Source organism: Anabrus simplex, chromosome 2 (genome assembly GCF_040414725.1).
Source record: "Anabrus simplex isolate iqAnaSimp1 chromosome 2, ASM4041472v1, whole genome shotgun sequence".
In the NCBI taxonomy this organism is placed as follows: domain Eukaryota; kingdom Metazoa; phylum Arthropoda; class Insecta; order Orthoptera; family Tettigoniidae; genus Anabrus; species Anabrus simplex.
In genome coordinates, this window is record NC_090266.1 from 1051388476 (window position 1) to 1051405184 (window position 16709).

Consider the following 16709-nt stretch of genomic DNA (forward strand, 5'->3'; position numbering starts at 1 on the left):
AAAGGGAATCGGCTCTTTGCAAGATTTCTAACTTTTCACTTTTCACATTGCAAGACATCTGTAAAGTGATGGTGGAACAAAATCTGAACTGAGAAGTGCAAAGTGAAAAGTGAAAAGTTGCAAAGCTCGTTCGTGGAACAGGCCCTTATTTTATCAGTCTTTCTGCCTTCTTTTATTTCTTTAACATTTTTCTAGGTGTTACTATTTCAGTTCATTGATGTTACCTTTAGAGAGTGCATATTTTGAAATTGTATGTTTGTTTTGTCTATAATGAGTAAATGCCTAATTGCCAATAAACATATAATTTATAATCCAAGTCATAGTCTCTATGTTATATTTGCTATACCTGTTAATGCTGAATGCTGCCTTTCAGATATTGATTCACATCAAGAATTTATTCTATAATAATTATTCATGCATTACATTTTCCTTATTTGCCACTTACCATTTGATGGTAAATGCTTCTTTACATACTCAACAGCAATGCGTATTTCTTCATCTGAAGATACATCAAGTTGTACTACATGTATATTTCTTCTTCTAGCGTCCTTTAGCTGCTGAGCACCAGCTCCACCCTTATTTGCCAACAGACAGCCGGCAAACACCACAAATCCCTTAAAAAGTAAAGTTCAACAGTCCACATGCTGTGAAAAACTTTGTTCATCTGAAAGGATAGGACATGTGTAATTTTATTTTGTTGGTAAATGAAAGATTTTCTTTGTTTTAAAGCCTCTGTAGTAATAATAATAATAATAATAATAATAATAATAATAATAATAATAATAATAATAATAATAATAATAATAATAATAATAATAATAATAATAATAATTCATGTTTGTGGGTTACTGTAGTCACGTCCTAGTTCGTGAACCATGGGCAACGGCTGAGTGGCCTAGTCAGTGGTCCTGAGAGTCGGGATACCAGTTGCTATGGAATGGGAGTGGGCATCTCGGACATATTCTGAGTCGTGGCCCTCCTTGTGCTCAGGCGGCTAGGACTATACACTTCACCGGTGGTCCATAACCCGTTAGAGGAGAGATCCTCACTTGGACTGTGTGCAAGTAGGGTAGCATCCTGCTTCATGAATTTACCGAGCTCAGAACACTTTAAGCAAGCCTCGGACCTATGGGAGTAATGGAGTCCCACTCCCATTTGACAGGCGAGGGACTCCTTGGAAACAACTTGGCGAACAAAATGGAATTCGATGGGGAGCTATCAATATTAATGGGGCTAATGGAAGAAAGAAGGTAGACCTGGCTGAGTCAGCAAAGAGGATGCATGTGGATGTGCTAGGAGTAAGTGATATCCGGGTAAGGGGAGATAATGAGGAAGAGATAGGAGATTATAAAGTGTACTTGACGGGTGTTAGAAAGGGAAGGGCAGAGTCTGGGGTAGGGCTCTTTATCAGGAATACCATTGCATGATACATAGTTTCTGTTAGGCACGTAAATGAGCTAATGATGTAGGTAGATTTGTCAGTGGGAGGAATTAGGACAAGAATTGTGTCCGTGTATTCACCATGTGAGGGTGTCCGACTCGTTGGCTGAATGGTCAGCGTACTGGCCTTCGGTTCAGAGGGTCCCGGGTTCGATTCCCGGCCGGGTCGGGGATTATAACTTTCATTGGTTAATTCCAATGGCCCGGGGGCTGGGTGTTTGTGCTGTTCCCAACATCCCTGCAACTCACACACCACACATAACACTATCCTCCACCACAATAACACGCAGTTACCAACACATGGCAGATGCCGCCCACCCTCATCGGAGGGTCTGCCTTACAAGGGCTGCACTCGGCTAGAAATAGCCACACGAAATTATTATACCATGTGAGGGTGCAGATGAGGATGAAGTTGACAAGTTTTATGAAGCATTGAGTGACATCGTGGTCAGGGTCAACAGCAAGGATAGAATAGTGCTAATGGGCGATTTCAATGCGAGAGTTGGGAATAGAACTGAAGGATACGAAAGGGTGATTGGTAAATGTGGGGAAGATATGGAAGCTAATGGGAATGGGAAGCGTTTGCTGGACTTCTGTTCTAGTATGGGTTTAGCTGTTACGAATACATTCTTCAAGCATAAGGCTATTCATCGCTACACGTGGGAGGCTAGGGGTACCAGATCCATAATAGACTATATCTTAACAGACTTTAAATTCAGGAAATCTGTTAGGAATGTACGAGTTTTTCGTGGATTTTTCGATGATACAGACCACTATCTGATCTGTAGTGAACTAAGTATCTCTAGGCCTAGGGTAGAGAAAGTGAAATCTGTCTGCAAACGAATAAGGGTAGAAAATCTCCAGGACGAGGAAATTAGACAGAAGTACATGGATATGATTAGTGAGAAGTTTCGAACAGTAGACAGTAAGCAGGTTCAGGATATAGAAAGTGAATGGGTGGCATACAGGGATGCTGTAGTAGAAACAGCAAGGAAATGCCTAGGAACAACTGTGTGTAAAGATGGGAAAAGGCGAACATCTTGGTGGAATGATGAAGTGAGAGCAGCCTGTAAATGTAAAAAGAAGGCTTATCAGAAATGGCTCCAAACAAGGGCCGAGGCAGACAGGGCTTTGTACGTAGATGAAAGAAACAGAGCGAAACAAATAGTTGTTGAATCCAAAAAGAAGTCGTGGGAAGATTTTGGTAATAACCTGGAAAGGCTAGGTCAAGCAGCAGGGAAACCTTTCTGGACAGTAATAAAGAATCTTAGGAAGGGAGGGAAAAAGAAAATGAACAGTGTTTTCAGTAATTCAGGTGAACTCATAGTAGATCCCAGGGAATCACTGGAGAGGTGGAGGGAATATTTTGAACATTTTCTCAATGTAAAAGGAAATCATCATGGTGGTGTTGCAAACAGCCAAGCTCATGGGGAGGAGGAAAATGATATTGGTGAAATTATGCTTGAGGAAGTGGAAAGGATAGTAAATAAACTCCATTGTCATAAGGCAGCAGGAATAGATGAAATTACACCTGAAATGGTGAAGTATAGTGGGAAGGCAGGGATGAAATGGCTTCATAGAGTAGTAAAATTAGCGTGGAGTGTTGGTAAGGTACCTTCAGATTGGACACAAGCAGTAATTGCACCTATCTATAAGCAAAGGACAGGAAGGATTGCAACAGCTATCGAGGTATCTCATTGATTAGTATACCAGGCAAAGTATTCACTGGCATCTTGGAAGGGAGGGTGCGATCAGTCGTTGAGAGGAAGTTGGATGAAAACCAGTGTGGTTTCAGACCACAGAGAGGCTGTCAGGATCAGATTTTCAGTATGCGCCAGGTATTTGAAAAATGCTACGAGAGGAATAGGCAGTTGTGTTTATGTTTCGTAGATCTAGAGAAAGCATATGACAGGGTACCGAGGGAAAAGATGTTCGCCATACTGGGGGACTATGGAATTAAAGGTAGATTATTAAAATCAATCAAAGGCATTTATGTTGACAATTGGGCTTCAGTGAGAATTGATGGTAGAATGAGTTCTTGGTTCAGGTTACTTACAGGAGTTAGACAAGGCTGTAATCTTTCACCTTTGCTGTTCGTAGTTTACATGGATCATCTTCTGAAAGGTATAAAATGGCAGGGAGGGATTCAGTTAGGTGGAAATGTTGTAAGCTGTTTGGCCTATGCTGACGACTTGGTCTTAATGGCAGACTGTGCCGAAAGCCTGCAGTCTAATATCTTGGAACTTGAAAATAGGTGCAATGAGTATGGTATGAAAATTAGCCTCTCGAAGAGTAAATTGATGTCAGTAGGTAAGAACTTCAACAGCATCGAATGTCAGATTGGTGATACAAAGCTAGAACAGGTCGATAATTTCAAGTATTTAGGTTGTGTGTTCTCCCAGGATGGTAATATAGTAAGTGAGATTGAATCAAGGTGTAGTAAAGCTAATGCAGTGAGCTCGCAGTTGCCATCAGCAGTATTCTGTAAGAAGGAAGTCAGCTCCCAGACGAAACTATCTTTACATCGGTCTGTTTTCAGACCAACTTTGCTTTACGGGAGCGAAAGCTGTGTGGACTCAGGATATCTTATTCATAAGTTAGAAGTAACAGACATGAAACTAGCAAGAATGATTGCTGGTACAGACAGGTGGGAACAATGGCAGGAGGGTAGTTGGAATGAGGAGATAAAGGCTTATTTAGGAATGAACTCGATGGATGAAGCTGTACGCATAAACCGGCTTCGGTGGTGGGGTCATGTGAGGCGAATGGAGGAGGATAGGTTACCTAGGAGAATAATGGACTCTGTAATGGAGGGTAAGAGAAGTAGATGGAGACCTAGACGACGATGGTTAGACTCGGTTTCTAACGATTTAAAGATAAGAGGTATAGAACTAAATGAGGCCACAACACTAGTTGCAAATCGAGGATTGTGGCGACGTTTAGTAAATTCTCAGAGGCTTGCAGACTGAACGCTGAAAGGCATAACTGTTTATAATGATAATGTATGTAATGTATGTATAATAATAATAATAATAATAATAATAATAATAATAATAATAATAATAATAATAATAATAATAATAATAATACATTCTAACTGTCTTAAAATAATTAAACCTGTGAATTTTGTCCCATAGGAGTTCTTTGGCAGCACCTGACCCACTATCTTGAGATCAGAAGGGGAACAACTAACCACCTATGCCGTAATATTATATTATAACAGAGGAATAAAGAGTTTAAGAAGGATATGCAGATTAGAAAGAAATAGAGTTAGATATGGTTGTGGAAATAAAGAGGGACTGAGGGAACTTACAACAAAATATTATTTAGCAAAAAAGTCAGCTATAAATAACATGGTGGTGAGCATAATTGGCAATCATATCAAAGAAAAATGGAAGGGTATGTATGGCCGAAACAGGTTCCAGGAAGAACTTTCCAGGAAGCATAAATGACCAAGGGGATTGTATATGTGAGGATTCACGGAAGACAGAAGTACTTAGTCAGCAATATGTCAAGATAGTTGGATGTAAGGATAATGTCCAAGTGGAGGAGGAGACTAGTACTGTACTAGTGAAGTACAAAGATTTACCTATGACAGTAAAGATATTTTCAAAATAATACAAAAATTGAAAGCTAGAAAAGCAGCTCGAATTCATAAGGTTTCTGGAAATACACTAAAGGCAATGGGTTAGGATATAGTATCATATCTGAAGTATTTATTTGATTACTGTTTGCATGAAGGAGCTATACCATATGAATGGAGAGTTGGTATAGTGGACAAAGAAAATCGTGATAAAGGGGATAATTACAGGCCAGTCAGCTTGACATAAGTTGCATGTAAGTTCTGGGAAAGCATTCCTTTTGATTATATTAGACATGTTTGCAAAATTATTAACTGCTTGGACACAAGGCAGTTCAGGTTTGGGAAAGGTTATTGCAGTGAGGCTCAACTTGCAGGACTCCAGAAAGATATCAGATATTGGGTTCAAATCAAATGGACTGTATCACCATTGAACTATCCAATGCTTTTGATAGGGTAGGTCATGGGAGGCTACTGATGAAAATGGCTAGACTAGACAAAAGAGTGATTGAATAGGTGGTTAAATTTCTAGAAAATAAAACAGTAATATTGGACTTTTATTTATTTATTGAACATTACAGGATTTAGTGTCCCAATTACAGTGGCGACTACATGGTATAACTACAATTAACATGGCAGTACTTATATCTAAACTATGTTCTAATTTTATCTAACTAATCTTCTATAATATAAATATAAGCTTTCAAAGTATTTTTTAAAAACTAAATAGCCTTATATTAATATAGTGAAAAAACACATGACAAAGTAAAATGACAAAAGAAATGAAGCAATTCACGTAGAAGGATAATATTATAGAACTTCACCTTACAATACATAGTTCTTAGACTTCCTTTTCTTATGACTTCATACAATTGAGCAGTGAAGTTCAGTTAGAAACTCGCGCATCGGCAGACTGAAGTCAAAGCTGTTATTTTTCTGAATGGTACTGCTGAAGACATTACAGAGTTGTTCACTGGCGAGTTATGGGCATATGTCTGGGATTTTTTAAAATAAAGTTACGCTATTTCTTTAAATGAAGTGAGGTAAGAGAGACAGTAATTCTGGATTATCAATAGCATAGTTTACAATTTTAAAAATAAATTTTACTGCATCCTTCCGTCTGCGAACTTCTGAACTATTCACTCTGAAATTTAAAAGGATATCACTATAGGGTAACATACATGGATAGTAGCCATTTTGTATATTGTAAGTATATTGTAAGTATTGTAATTTTTCAATCTGACAGACATGTGATTGACACCTAGGGCTCCAAATGATGTTGGCATATTCTATTTTTGGTCTTACTATTTTTGGTCTTACTATTTTTGGTCTTACTATGGTACTGAACAGATTAATGCAAGTTCATGTGTTTCTGAAGGGTTTTATATTCCTGATAATGAATCCTAGGGTCTTATATGATGCAGTTACCACTTTCAGTATATGTGAATTGAAAGTAAGCTTGTGGTCGAATAAAACTCCGAGGTCTTTCATCTCGCAAAATGATCATAAATCACTGTTGCCTAGCATGTAAGTGTAGTGGAGGAAGTTTTCCTTCTGGTGAATGATATCAAAATATGTTTTTCTGCATTTAAGTACAGTTTATTTTCAGTTGCCCACTCCGATACACATTTGAAGTCTAGCTAAAGCTATGTTATGGATGTTATGTTATGGATGTCCTGGTAGAGAGTCTAAAATTCTTATCCGATTTGTCTTTAAAATCAAATTTTATGTATTGCCTTTTTTTTTTTTTTTTTTTTTTTACATGTAGGATATTAGTTTTAAGAATTTATCCCTTTTTATATCTGATTTATTTAATCTTAATTTAATCTTAATTTATTAATTTAATCTTAATTCATTTCATCTTAATGTAATCTCACCATTCTTGTATTATTATTAATTTAATTTGTATTAGATCTAGTTATTGTAAGTAATACAATGCAATATATGTATATTTCAGTTCCTGGTTAGATGGAAGAGAAGGCCTGAAGGCCTTAATCTTGCCAGGTAAAATAAAACATTACTAAACTAAACTAAACTAAGCTGTTTACAGTCATTTATGCTTTCAGAGTGAATTTAAGTTTGAGGCATAAAAGAAATTCTGCCAGAGCTAGTTCAGGTGAGTAGCAGAGTTATCTTCGTCTGCGTAAAAAATTAATGAATCAACAGCGATGTATGAGCTGGCACTTTGTCTTGGTGGAGGCACCAGGAGTTGTTTCTTCTCAAGTCTGGTCTTTTTCTATGAAATGTCTCAAGACTTCAATATAAAAATAGTGGTTCACTGTTTTTCCCCCGCAGGTAGGAATTCATAGTGCAAAACACTACCGAAAAAAAAAAAAAAAAAGACTGTTACCAGCACTTTCATGTTCGACCTAACCTGTCACACTTTCTTCAGTTTAGGTGAATCACCATCATTTGATATGTCTCTATAAATGTTTTTGAAGCAGAAGAGAATGATGATATGCTGCTCATAATATGCAGACATCTCGACAATCGCAACACATAACTAACGCACTTGCAAACCAGGAGCTGCTAAGTGACAACTGATAACTAATTGTTTCAGATGTGCATAGGCTAGTTACTTAGGATGGATAGCACTATACAGCACCACTTACCAGAAACCACTTGTATTTTGCATTTGCATGGTATTTTCAGAGTTTATTACTTTTTTGAACAAACCTCGTATATTAATTTAGCTAAGTTGTCACAGCCTCATCTTGAAGACTGCATGAAAATTTACTCGTATTTAAAAAATGAGTGGTTTGTTACTCACAAGCTTTTCCAACCGTAGGGCCAGTTCGTATCCAAATCCAGAATCACACCCTGTTATTAGTACAGCCTTGTCCTTGACAGGTACCTGTATAAATAAAAGAATGTTGATAGTAAAAGCAATATAACTCCCAACAAATATTATATGCAATGATGTATTAGAGATACATTTCACTAAGACCCCAAAAGTTCTATAGGTTCATAATAGCTTATGATAGGTTTTAATAACACTGTGGTTTACAGTCAAATGTCGATACAATGAATACCAGTTGAACAGAAAAATTTGTAATCCCCATCTACAGTTCCATAAGGCAAATGCCGGTAGTACAAAAATTTAATTAGAACATAAAAAAATAAATGTCCCTTCATCAACTTATGACCAGTTGAACAAATTTATATTGTATGCATAGCTCCACTTGCTGTGTATTGTGTAGCACAAGCTGCATATAGACAAAGCTACTGTCTGAAAGCAACATTGCGCTTTCCTACAAGGAATGTGGAGATATGTGAGGCAAGAAATAAGCATAGAATGTCTCAGCAATTGCACCATTTTCAAAATCTCCTGTTATCTCTGATATCATCTACAGTCTACTGTTAATCTTTTATTGCTGATGGGGTTCCATGGAGAGTTCCAGCATGGAATTACCTTAACTAAGTGTAAATGTACAGTACTGTATTTCCAGGTGTGGGTATTTCTCGTTGGCTTGCACAGTTAGTGAAACTGTTTTGTCATTACGTTTTTAAAGACCACAATAACCGATCCTATAATGTAAAACTGGTTTGTTGACAGTCATTTCATGTACAGTTAACAAGGATTAGAATGCTCGTGTACCATGAACATCTGAATTGTAGGCCCTCCATTGCTAATTTCTGTGTGTGGAGAGTACGTTCTCTACATACAGTACAATTTTTATCGTTAGGTCAAATATATCAGCTAATTCAATGGTTCTCTTTAAAAGAGAAATTATTTTAAAAGAAATAGACAAAGGTCACAAGAAATCTGATATTGGAAAGATATATTCCATCATTGCATCTACAATTTTGTCATTTTTTAAGGACCAAAGTAAAACAGAGGAGAATGTTGAATCTGATGCGTCGATGCACAATGAAAAAGAATGAGAGCCAGAGACTATAAAGAAACTGACAAAGCTGTTATGTCTGGTTTGTGGTTACCCATAAAATAAAATGTGGAAGTTAATGGGCGAGTGCTGTACGCTCAAGCTAGATCTGTCGTGTTATCTTTGAGTGTTACTGACTTCGAAGGCAGCACTAGATGGTTACATCATATTAGAGTACACTGTACTTTTTTTTTTCTTGAAGTAGAGATCATGTTGAGTTGAAGTATAAGTGTTAAAAAATGTAGTGTAGGTTGCCATGCCTGTAGGTTATTAGCATCAATCTGAATTCTGATTTCATGGTATTAATATGTGCAGTTCCTCTGGTCTTCCACCATGTGAACCCATGAGCTGCCCCTGCCATCTATATGAAGATAGCAGTGATCAAGATGTGGAGATTGAACTTTTTTTTGTACAGATAGCAGTTGAGGCTTTCATGGCCAGCATTACAAATTGTGTCAGTGTTTTCCAGGCTTGTAGGCCATGGTCCAGGAACATGTGATGGCCCCGATGTTTCACCGAAGACTGCGTTCGGCATTATCAAGGGTACCAATATAGTTAGTCCATTATTGGACATTACAAATTTTCCAGTTAACTCATTCCTGGTTGCCAGCGTTTCGCTCTAGTGTGCTAAGTTGGGCTCATCAGTTGGTAAATAGCACACCTACAAAGATGCATGGCTAGTGCATCCTGTGGAGGCTACTGTGTAAACTACTTGGAGCCACCGGCAGTGCCAATGCACTATGAAAGACTTTGTCTCATTTTCAAAAATTGAAGCCTGCCTGGCCTTCAGATGATAAAGATGTTGATTCCCATAGGGAAACTGAAATATTTGTTCCGAATGAGTAAATTTATAATACCAATATAGTCGGTCTGTTATCGGACATTACAAATTTTAACGGACCAACTATATTGTTATTATAAATTTACTCATTTGGAACAAATATTTCAGGTTTCCTATGGGAATCAACATCTTTATCATTATCAAGGGTTCCGACCGACTTCAATAGCAGCGAAGCTCACAGTGAAATGGAGTGAGCTAGATCTGTCGTGTTGTCTTTAAGTGTTACTGACTTCAAAGGCAGCACTGGATGGTTACATCATTTTAGAGTACACTGTACTTAATTTTTTAAAAAGTAGAGATCATGTTGAGTTGAAGTATTAAGCATGAAAAGCTCACAGTGGAATGGAGTGAGCTTCGTTGCTATCGAAGTCACTTGAAACCCTTGATAATGCTGAACACAGTCTTCGGTGAAATGTCGGGACCATCACATGCTCCTGGACCATAGCCTACAAGCCTGGAAAACACTGACACGATATTTTTTTTGTGTTTGCATGTTTTTTCCTTGTCTCTTCTTTCTGTTCCACCCTTTTCCCACACTGTCCTGCAATTGTGTTTATTCTAAACTATGTTCCTGTCTTTATATGCTTCGCTATTTGTCTTTCATTCTCTTTTGACAACAGTGCTTTAGGGATTCATGATGCTAGAATGTCTGTCATATGCAAAGGTCAGCAATTGCTTCGGTGAAGCAGAGTAAGAGAAGGCAAAAACAGTGGTACAGTTTGATTTGATTCATTTTGCCTTGATTCTTAAAATCCTGAGCCAGCTTGTAGGTGATAATGAACTGTTTTACAATTTATAGAAGGCAGGCAGAGTATTTTAAATCAGATGATACTTCAGTTTTATGGTGTCCGGCTCCATGGCTAAATGGTTAGCGTGCTGGCCTTTGGTCACAGGGGTCCTGGGTTCGATTCCTGGCAGGGTTAGGCATTTTAACCATAATTGGTTAATTCTGCTGACACTGGGGCTGGGTGTATGTGTTGTCTTTATCATCATTTCATCCTCATCACTATACGCAGGTCGCCTACGGGAGTCAAATCAAAAGACCTGCATCTGGCGAGCCGAACTTGTCCTTGGACACTCCTGGCACTAAAAGCCACATGCCATTTTTTTTCTTTTCAGTTTTATGGTTTAATTGAATAAAATTTTATGAATTTCATGGGGTAATATTTCCAAAGCACTTCACTATCTGATTATATTGTATTAACTATAGCTATTATTCTTGGAATTATGAGTATATCTGTCAGACAGACTCCTTTTATGTTGAAGAAGGGCAATAATCAAACCTGCTCATGAGGTCAAATATTAGAACTTTGTGTCTGTATCAGGACATGGATGTACCATGTTTTCTCTTATACCTCATGCACTGTTTGCCATTAAAATTGCTGCACCAGGAAGAACATGAGCCATCAAAATCAGATTTATTGAACATAATGCCCATCATACATAGGAGGCATGATTACACTTGAAGTTTGGTATGGCGTACAGAAGATTGGGAGATCAGTACTGTGGGGCCTAATCATGGATGTTAATAACCGCTGCTACACGACGCAGCATTGAGAGGAAGAGAGTCTGGATGTCTGTTTAGGGTGTCTCCACTGGTGTTGCTTCAACGTGTGCCCAAAGTTCATGCATTGTGGGCTTGTGGCAAGCCAGTTGTCATCCGACTATGGGCTACTAATTTTTTATGAATGAGAGACCCTATGAATGCACAGGCCAAGGAAGCAATGTTTCATGCAGAAACCATTGGATGGTGTATGCCACATACAGGCACTCATTATCCTTCTAGTACAGGGTCCCAGGCTGATGCTGAAGATGGAAGACAATAACAGGTTTCAACACGTCCACAATGTAATAACGGTTAAAGGTTAGTGATCTCGCGATGCAGACTCGGTGCAAGTGGGACTGGAATCTGATGGCACCCCATACCATAACTCAGGTGCCAAGCTGGTATGACATGTATAATACAGGACTTAGCCAGGTCTGCACCACGGTGCTACCAGACATGGATACGACCATTGTGGTGCTGCAAGCGTAAGCAAGATTTATCAGAGAAAACGATAGCATGGCATGACACTCATCCCTCTAGGCCCGATATTCCATGTATCAATGAAGCAGCAGTTGCCTGTGGTGAGCAGACTGAGCAGGCAGTGATAGCTACAGTAATGGGTCTTCTGGACATGATGCCCCTTTGCTGCAGATAGCAACAAACTCTAAATGTGGACACAGATTGCTGCCCCGAAATCCTGAGCGAGAGTGTTTGCTGTGACTGTATGGTCCATAATTTCCATGCTTACAAGATGTCTATCTTCGCACTCGGTGTGATGGAGCCATTAGCATTCTGCACATTGTTCAGCCCAATGATATTTGACCCACAGATCCCATGTCCACTTCACTGTGGTTGCATTTCTTCCAATGCAAGAACCAGTTTCTCAGAAGGATAATCCACAATCGTGATAGACCATGATTCTCCCATAGCCAAAGCTGGAAAACTGTATGGTGGTTGTTTTCTTCGACGTGGCATGCAAACTTTGTCTGTGCACATGAACGGCAAGGAAACAAAAGGCCACTATCTCCTCTCAGCAGCTTTCCGCTCCACTTATACACCGTTTATCAGTGTTGCCATTGACACACATGCTGCACCATTCAGCTAAACAGCTAATCACGTCATTGTCCTACTCTGCTCTATGCATTCTCCCCATGTGGAGTCCGTCAAGTGCGTCCTCTTTGGTGTTCCAATTTTAAATGGCTAATAGATTAGATCATTCACTAAACCAGGTAAAGTCCATTTCTTAGGATGGTTAGCAGTTAGAATGACCATTAAAGAACTGATTTTATTAGCATTAAACCATCCAAAGTATGAATTTGTTTTCTTTAAGTGTTCCTTGATTATTTTGCAGTATCTCTGTTTGTACCTCCAGCTGCCCATCTGGCTGGACAGCAGTTGTCCTGGCAGGTCAAGGCACTTAATGGGTTATTGTACCACAAATTTAGAAAAAAAAAACTGAAGAAGGAAGAGGATCTTGATTGTCAAACAGTAGAAGGAAGACTTCGCTATTTGTTGAGCATAAGAGTTGTATCTCTTTCGAGAGAAGCACACTTAACACTCATCCAGAAATATACTCGTAATCGTCTGCTGAATTATATCATCACCTCTGTGCAGATCCCAACAGAAATAATTCTGTGAGAGAAGGAGCACCGTGTGTTGAGCAAAACAATCAGTTGGCCTATTTCTTGAAAGGAACAAAATCATACCCTGAGAAAGAAAAGAGAAGTAATTTAAACTGAATGAGCAAACATTCCTAGTTTAGGATCCAATAAAAGGTATTCCATTATGGATTGTGATGTAACATTTCAGATTCTATTGGCATTATGCCTATTGTTTGTCAATATTGTTTAGCCATAAAATGGGAATTCAAATTAAAATGTATTTTTGTTCGCTGGGAAAAATTAAATTAGAAGAAACCCTTTCCCTACCTGAACCATTGCATTCACTTCTTACAGGTAATAATTTAAACTATAAAGAGATTATGAAACACACATGTCAGTGAAAGCACTTCAATTGACCTCATTAATGAGTATACACGTAACTGAACACAGATTAATGTCAATGCAGTGAACTCGCAGTTATCAACGTTATTCGGTAAGGAAGAAGTCAGCTCCTGGACGAAATTATCTTTATGAATGGAGGAGGTAGATTACCTAGGAGAATAATGTACTCAGCCATGTAGGGTAAGCGAAACATAGGGAGACCAAGGCGACGTTGGTTAGACTCTTTTTTTAATGATTTAAAGATAAGAGATACAGTATGGAACTAAACGAGGTCAAAGAGCTAGTGGCAAATAGAGTATTGTGGAGGCATTTAATTAATTCCCAGAGTCCTGCAGACTGAACTCTGAAAGACATAACAGTCTATAATGAAGATTATGATGTATATTATTATTATCATTATTAAACCAATGAAGTGTAATAACACGTATGTGTTTGGATTTCTCGTGCTGAAGAGAAATCAAAAGCTAGCTTGTGACTGTTCCTTAAAAGCACCTGTAAGCACAGATAAAGTACCCTAGCTTAATTTATTGCTAGTTAAGTAAGGTTTGGTACTTCGGTGGTTATGTTGTTCTTCCTGTAGCATTAACTGGGATTGTACAGTAACTACTCTTTTGGAAGGTAAAGAAATGGTACAGTATGTGCGATATTCATACTTAATCTGGAATGTTGCAATGGTGGTATAAGCAAGTGTAATAATTTGAACCAAAATAACACAACCTAACCTATCCAGAATTCTTTATTCATAGTTTGGAATGGCTCTATAGTGTCCAACAATACTACGCTCGCAGGCTGAGACAACATCATGCATTATCTAAGGAGTACGTCAACATCTTCGGAGGTAGTCACCAACCCTTAGTTGCTGTGAAGAGAGAAACGATAGCCGACAAAGTGAATACCTCCTTAGAAGATCTTGTATCTGGACAGATGTAACAAAATGGGGACCCATTGCTAACATGAGAACATTCTTACACGAGAAGATGATAGTACCTATTTTTTCTGATATGTAACTTAGTTGGGAACAGAGAGCTGTCGATAAATGAAGACAAACTTAACCTCAGTTATGATTAGTGAGTAGCAGTAACATTTGAGAATGGACAGAATTTGTTTATCCTTAAGTCTATGGTCTTTCAAATAAGTTGCTTTCATGAATTTTAGAAAGAGTAACACTCAGTGGCGTAACGTTGGGGCCTGCAAAGCCTGGAATGCAGGTGGGCCAGGTTTTAAGGGGTCCTGCAGAACTTCCGGAGAATAAATAAATCAATAAATATATAAATAAATAAATAAATGAATATGTCTATAAATAAATCCTGGAGTGAGGGCTGGAATGGGGTTCACTCAGACTCATGAGTCAAAGTGAGGAGCTATTTGAGAGGCAACGAACCCGGTCAAGAAAGCCAAGCAATAGGCTGAGGATATTGGTTACGCTGACCCCGTGGAACTCCAATATCTGCAGGACATATAACTGAGCAGCAGTCATCTTCAGAGGCTAGACTGTTGAAGCTTGAGTTATTTATTTGTTTTTATATCTCTCAGTAAATAATTTAATACAGTATAAAAAAATCCTAATGATTTCCTCAAATTTGCCATCTTATTCAGGGTCGTAATGTTAGGCCCTGCAGGGCCTGAAATGCAGGCGGGCCCGGACCTTTAAGAGGCCCCGCAGACTCCTCGCAAAGAAAAATATATTTGTATATCTAGCCTAATGTCGCTCTGCACGGAAATGATCAGGGTGAAATAGTTCTTTCTTTTTTTAGAGTTTGTACGTAGGTAGAGGAATTACCACTTGGTTGCTTCTAGCAGCAATTTATTGTGTTGAGTGTAAGACAGCACAGCTGTAAACAATGCTCGCCCTTGGTATGTCTCGCAACACCGTAATATGCTTGCCAGTAAGAATCAAATTAATGAAAAAAATTACAACAATGCAAATTGATACCAAAACATCATATTTTAGTTAAAAAATGATACTTTGTTGATGTGTAGTACACCCGAGTCGTATTATACACAAATTCTGTTGGAACATTATTAATTCTGCCACATATTTATTCAACAACATGTAAAAATAATGCCAATAAGAAGTTGGTGTAGTAGCAATCAGTCAACCGAGTTTTAAACGATAGTAATAATAATAATAATAATAATAATAATAATAATAATAATAATAATAATAATAGTAATAATAATAATAATAATAATAATCCCGTGGGGGTTTCAGCCTGTTCCCCTATTGGGCGCATCCCAGGTGGCGGATCAGGAGGCTCGACGGACTTGTCCGGGGGGTTTGAGGGAAATAAAATACCTCTTGCGGACCAAAAACAGGCACAGCTCGCGAACATCTTCAGCAACCTCTGATGCTCACTACTTCAGTTGTAACCATGACACCGACATAGATCGACGTCCCCAATACTTTTAACTTGATAGCATGATGGAATCAACCTACAATATAACTACCCCAGGCCCTAGTAGACATACTTGTTTTTTCGGTCATTGGATTCTGGGGTATCGAGAACATCATGCGGGAATGTATCAGAGCTTCCCAAATCTCTTCGCCCAAAATGCAAAACTTTCTTTGGTAGTCTTAACATCAACACACTTCGGAAAACTGGGAAGTTAAAACAATTAACAGACATGTTAGATAACTTAAATATCCAAATTTTAGCACTTCAGGAAACCAGATACATGGATGAAAATCATTTTGACTCAGGAAACTATAGAATTTACAAAGGCAAGCCAGCAATTTCCCTTCATAAGAGACTAATACAATTTGGCACAGGATTTGCTGTACGAAAAAACATTGTAAACTCAGTACTTAACTTTTCTTCACCTTCTGAAAGAATTTCAACACTATCCATTAAATCAGGAAACAAAGCTTATACATTACTTAATGCGCATGCACCCACCAATAACTACAATCAAAAAGATCCACAAATGGTGGAAGACTTCTGGGAACTGCTAGAAGAAACTACAGCCACAATTCCAAATCATCACATAAAAATTCTATTAGGAGATTTCAATGCCCAAATTGGTAGAGAAAAGAAATTCAGGACCATTGTAGGACTATACCCAGCGCACAATAGAACTAATAAAATTGAGAAAGATTAATTGATTTTTGCAAAACTTTTGATCTCAAATTAATGTCAGCACATTTCTGGGTGCTTCCACACAAGAAAACAACCTGGAGATCCCCAAATTTTCACTTGGGAGAATTTCAACTAGATCATGTGGCTATTTCCAAGAAAAATCAAAAGGAAATTATGAATGTTAAAGTTAAAAAAAGGGATCATTGACGCTGACCACCATCTATCCTTAATCAAGGTCAAATTTCAACCAAAGAGGTCCAAACCCAGAATAACAAAAAACCTGCGTGTCGATCCGGAATTTCTTAAACAGAACACTAGTACTTTCCTTGAAAGTATTC

General features: G+C 38.2%; 1 protein-coding gene across 1 annotated transcript in view; it reads right to left on the reverse strand.

The window, feature by feature from the left end:
- LOC136863271 (D-beta-hydroxybutyrate dehydrogenase, mitochondrial) overlaps positions 1–16709 on the reverse strand; it is an 81057-nt gene that overhangs the window by 50531 nt on the left and 13817 nt on the right. The window contains exons 3-4 of the mRNA XM_067139655.2: positions 7791–7874; positions 446–614 (exon numbers count right to left, since the gene is read on the reverse strand). Of these exons, the coding sequence (XP_066995756.2) occupies positions 446–614; positions 7791–7874 (253 nt within the window). The remainder of the gene's footprint in view (positions 1–445; positions 615–7790; positions 7875–16709) is intronic.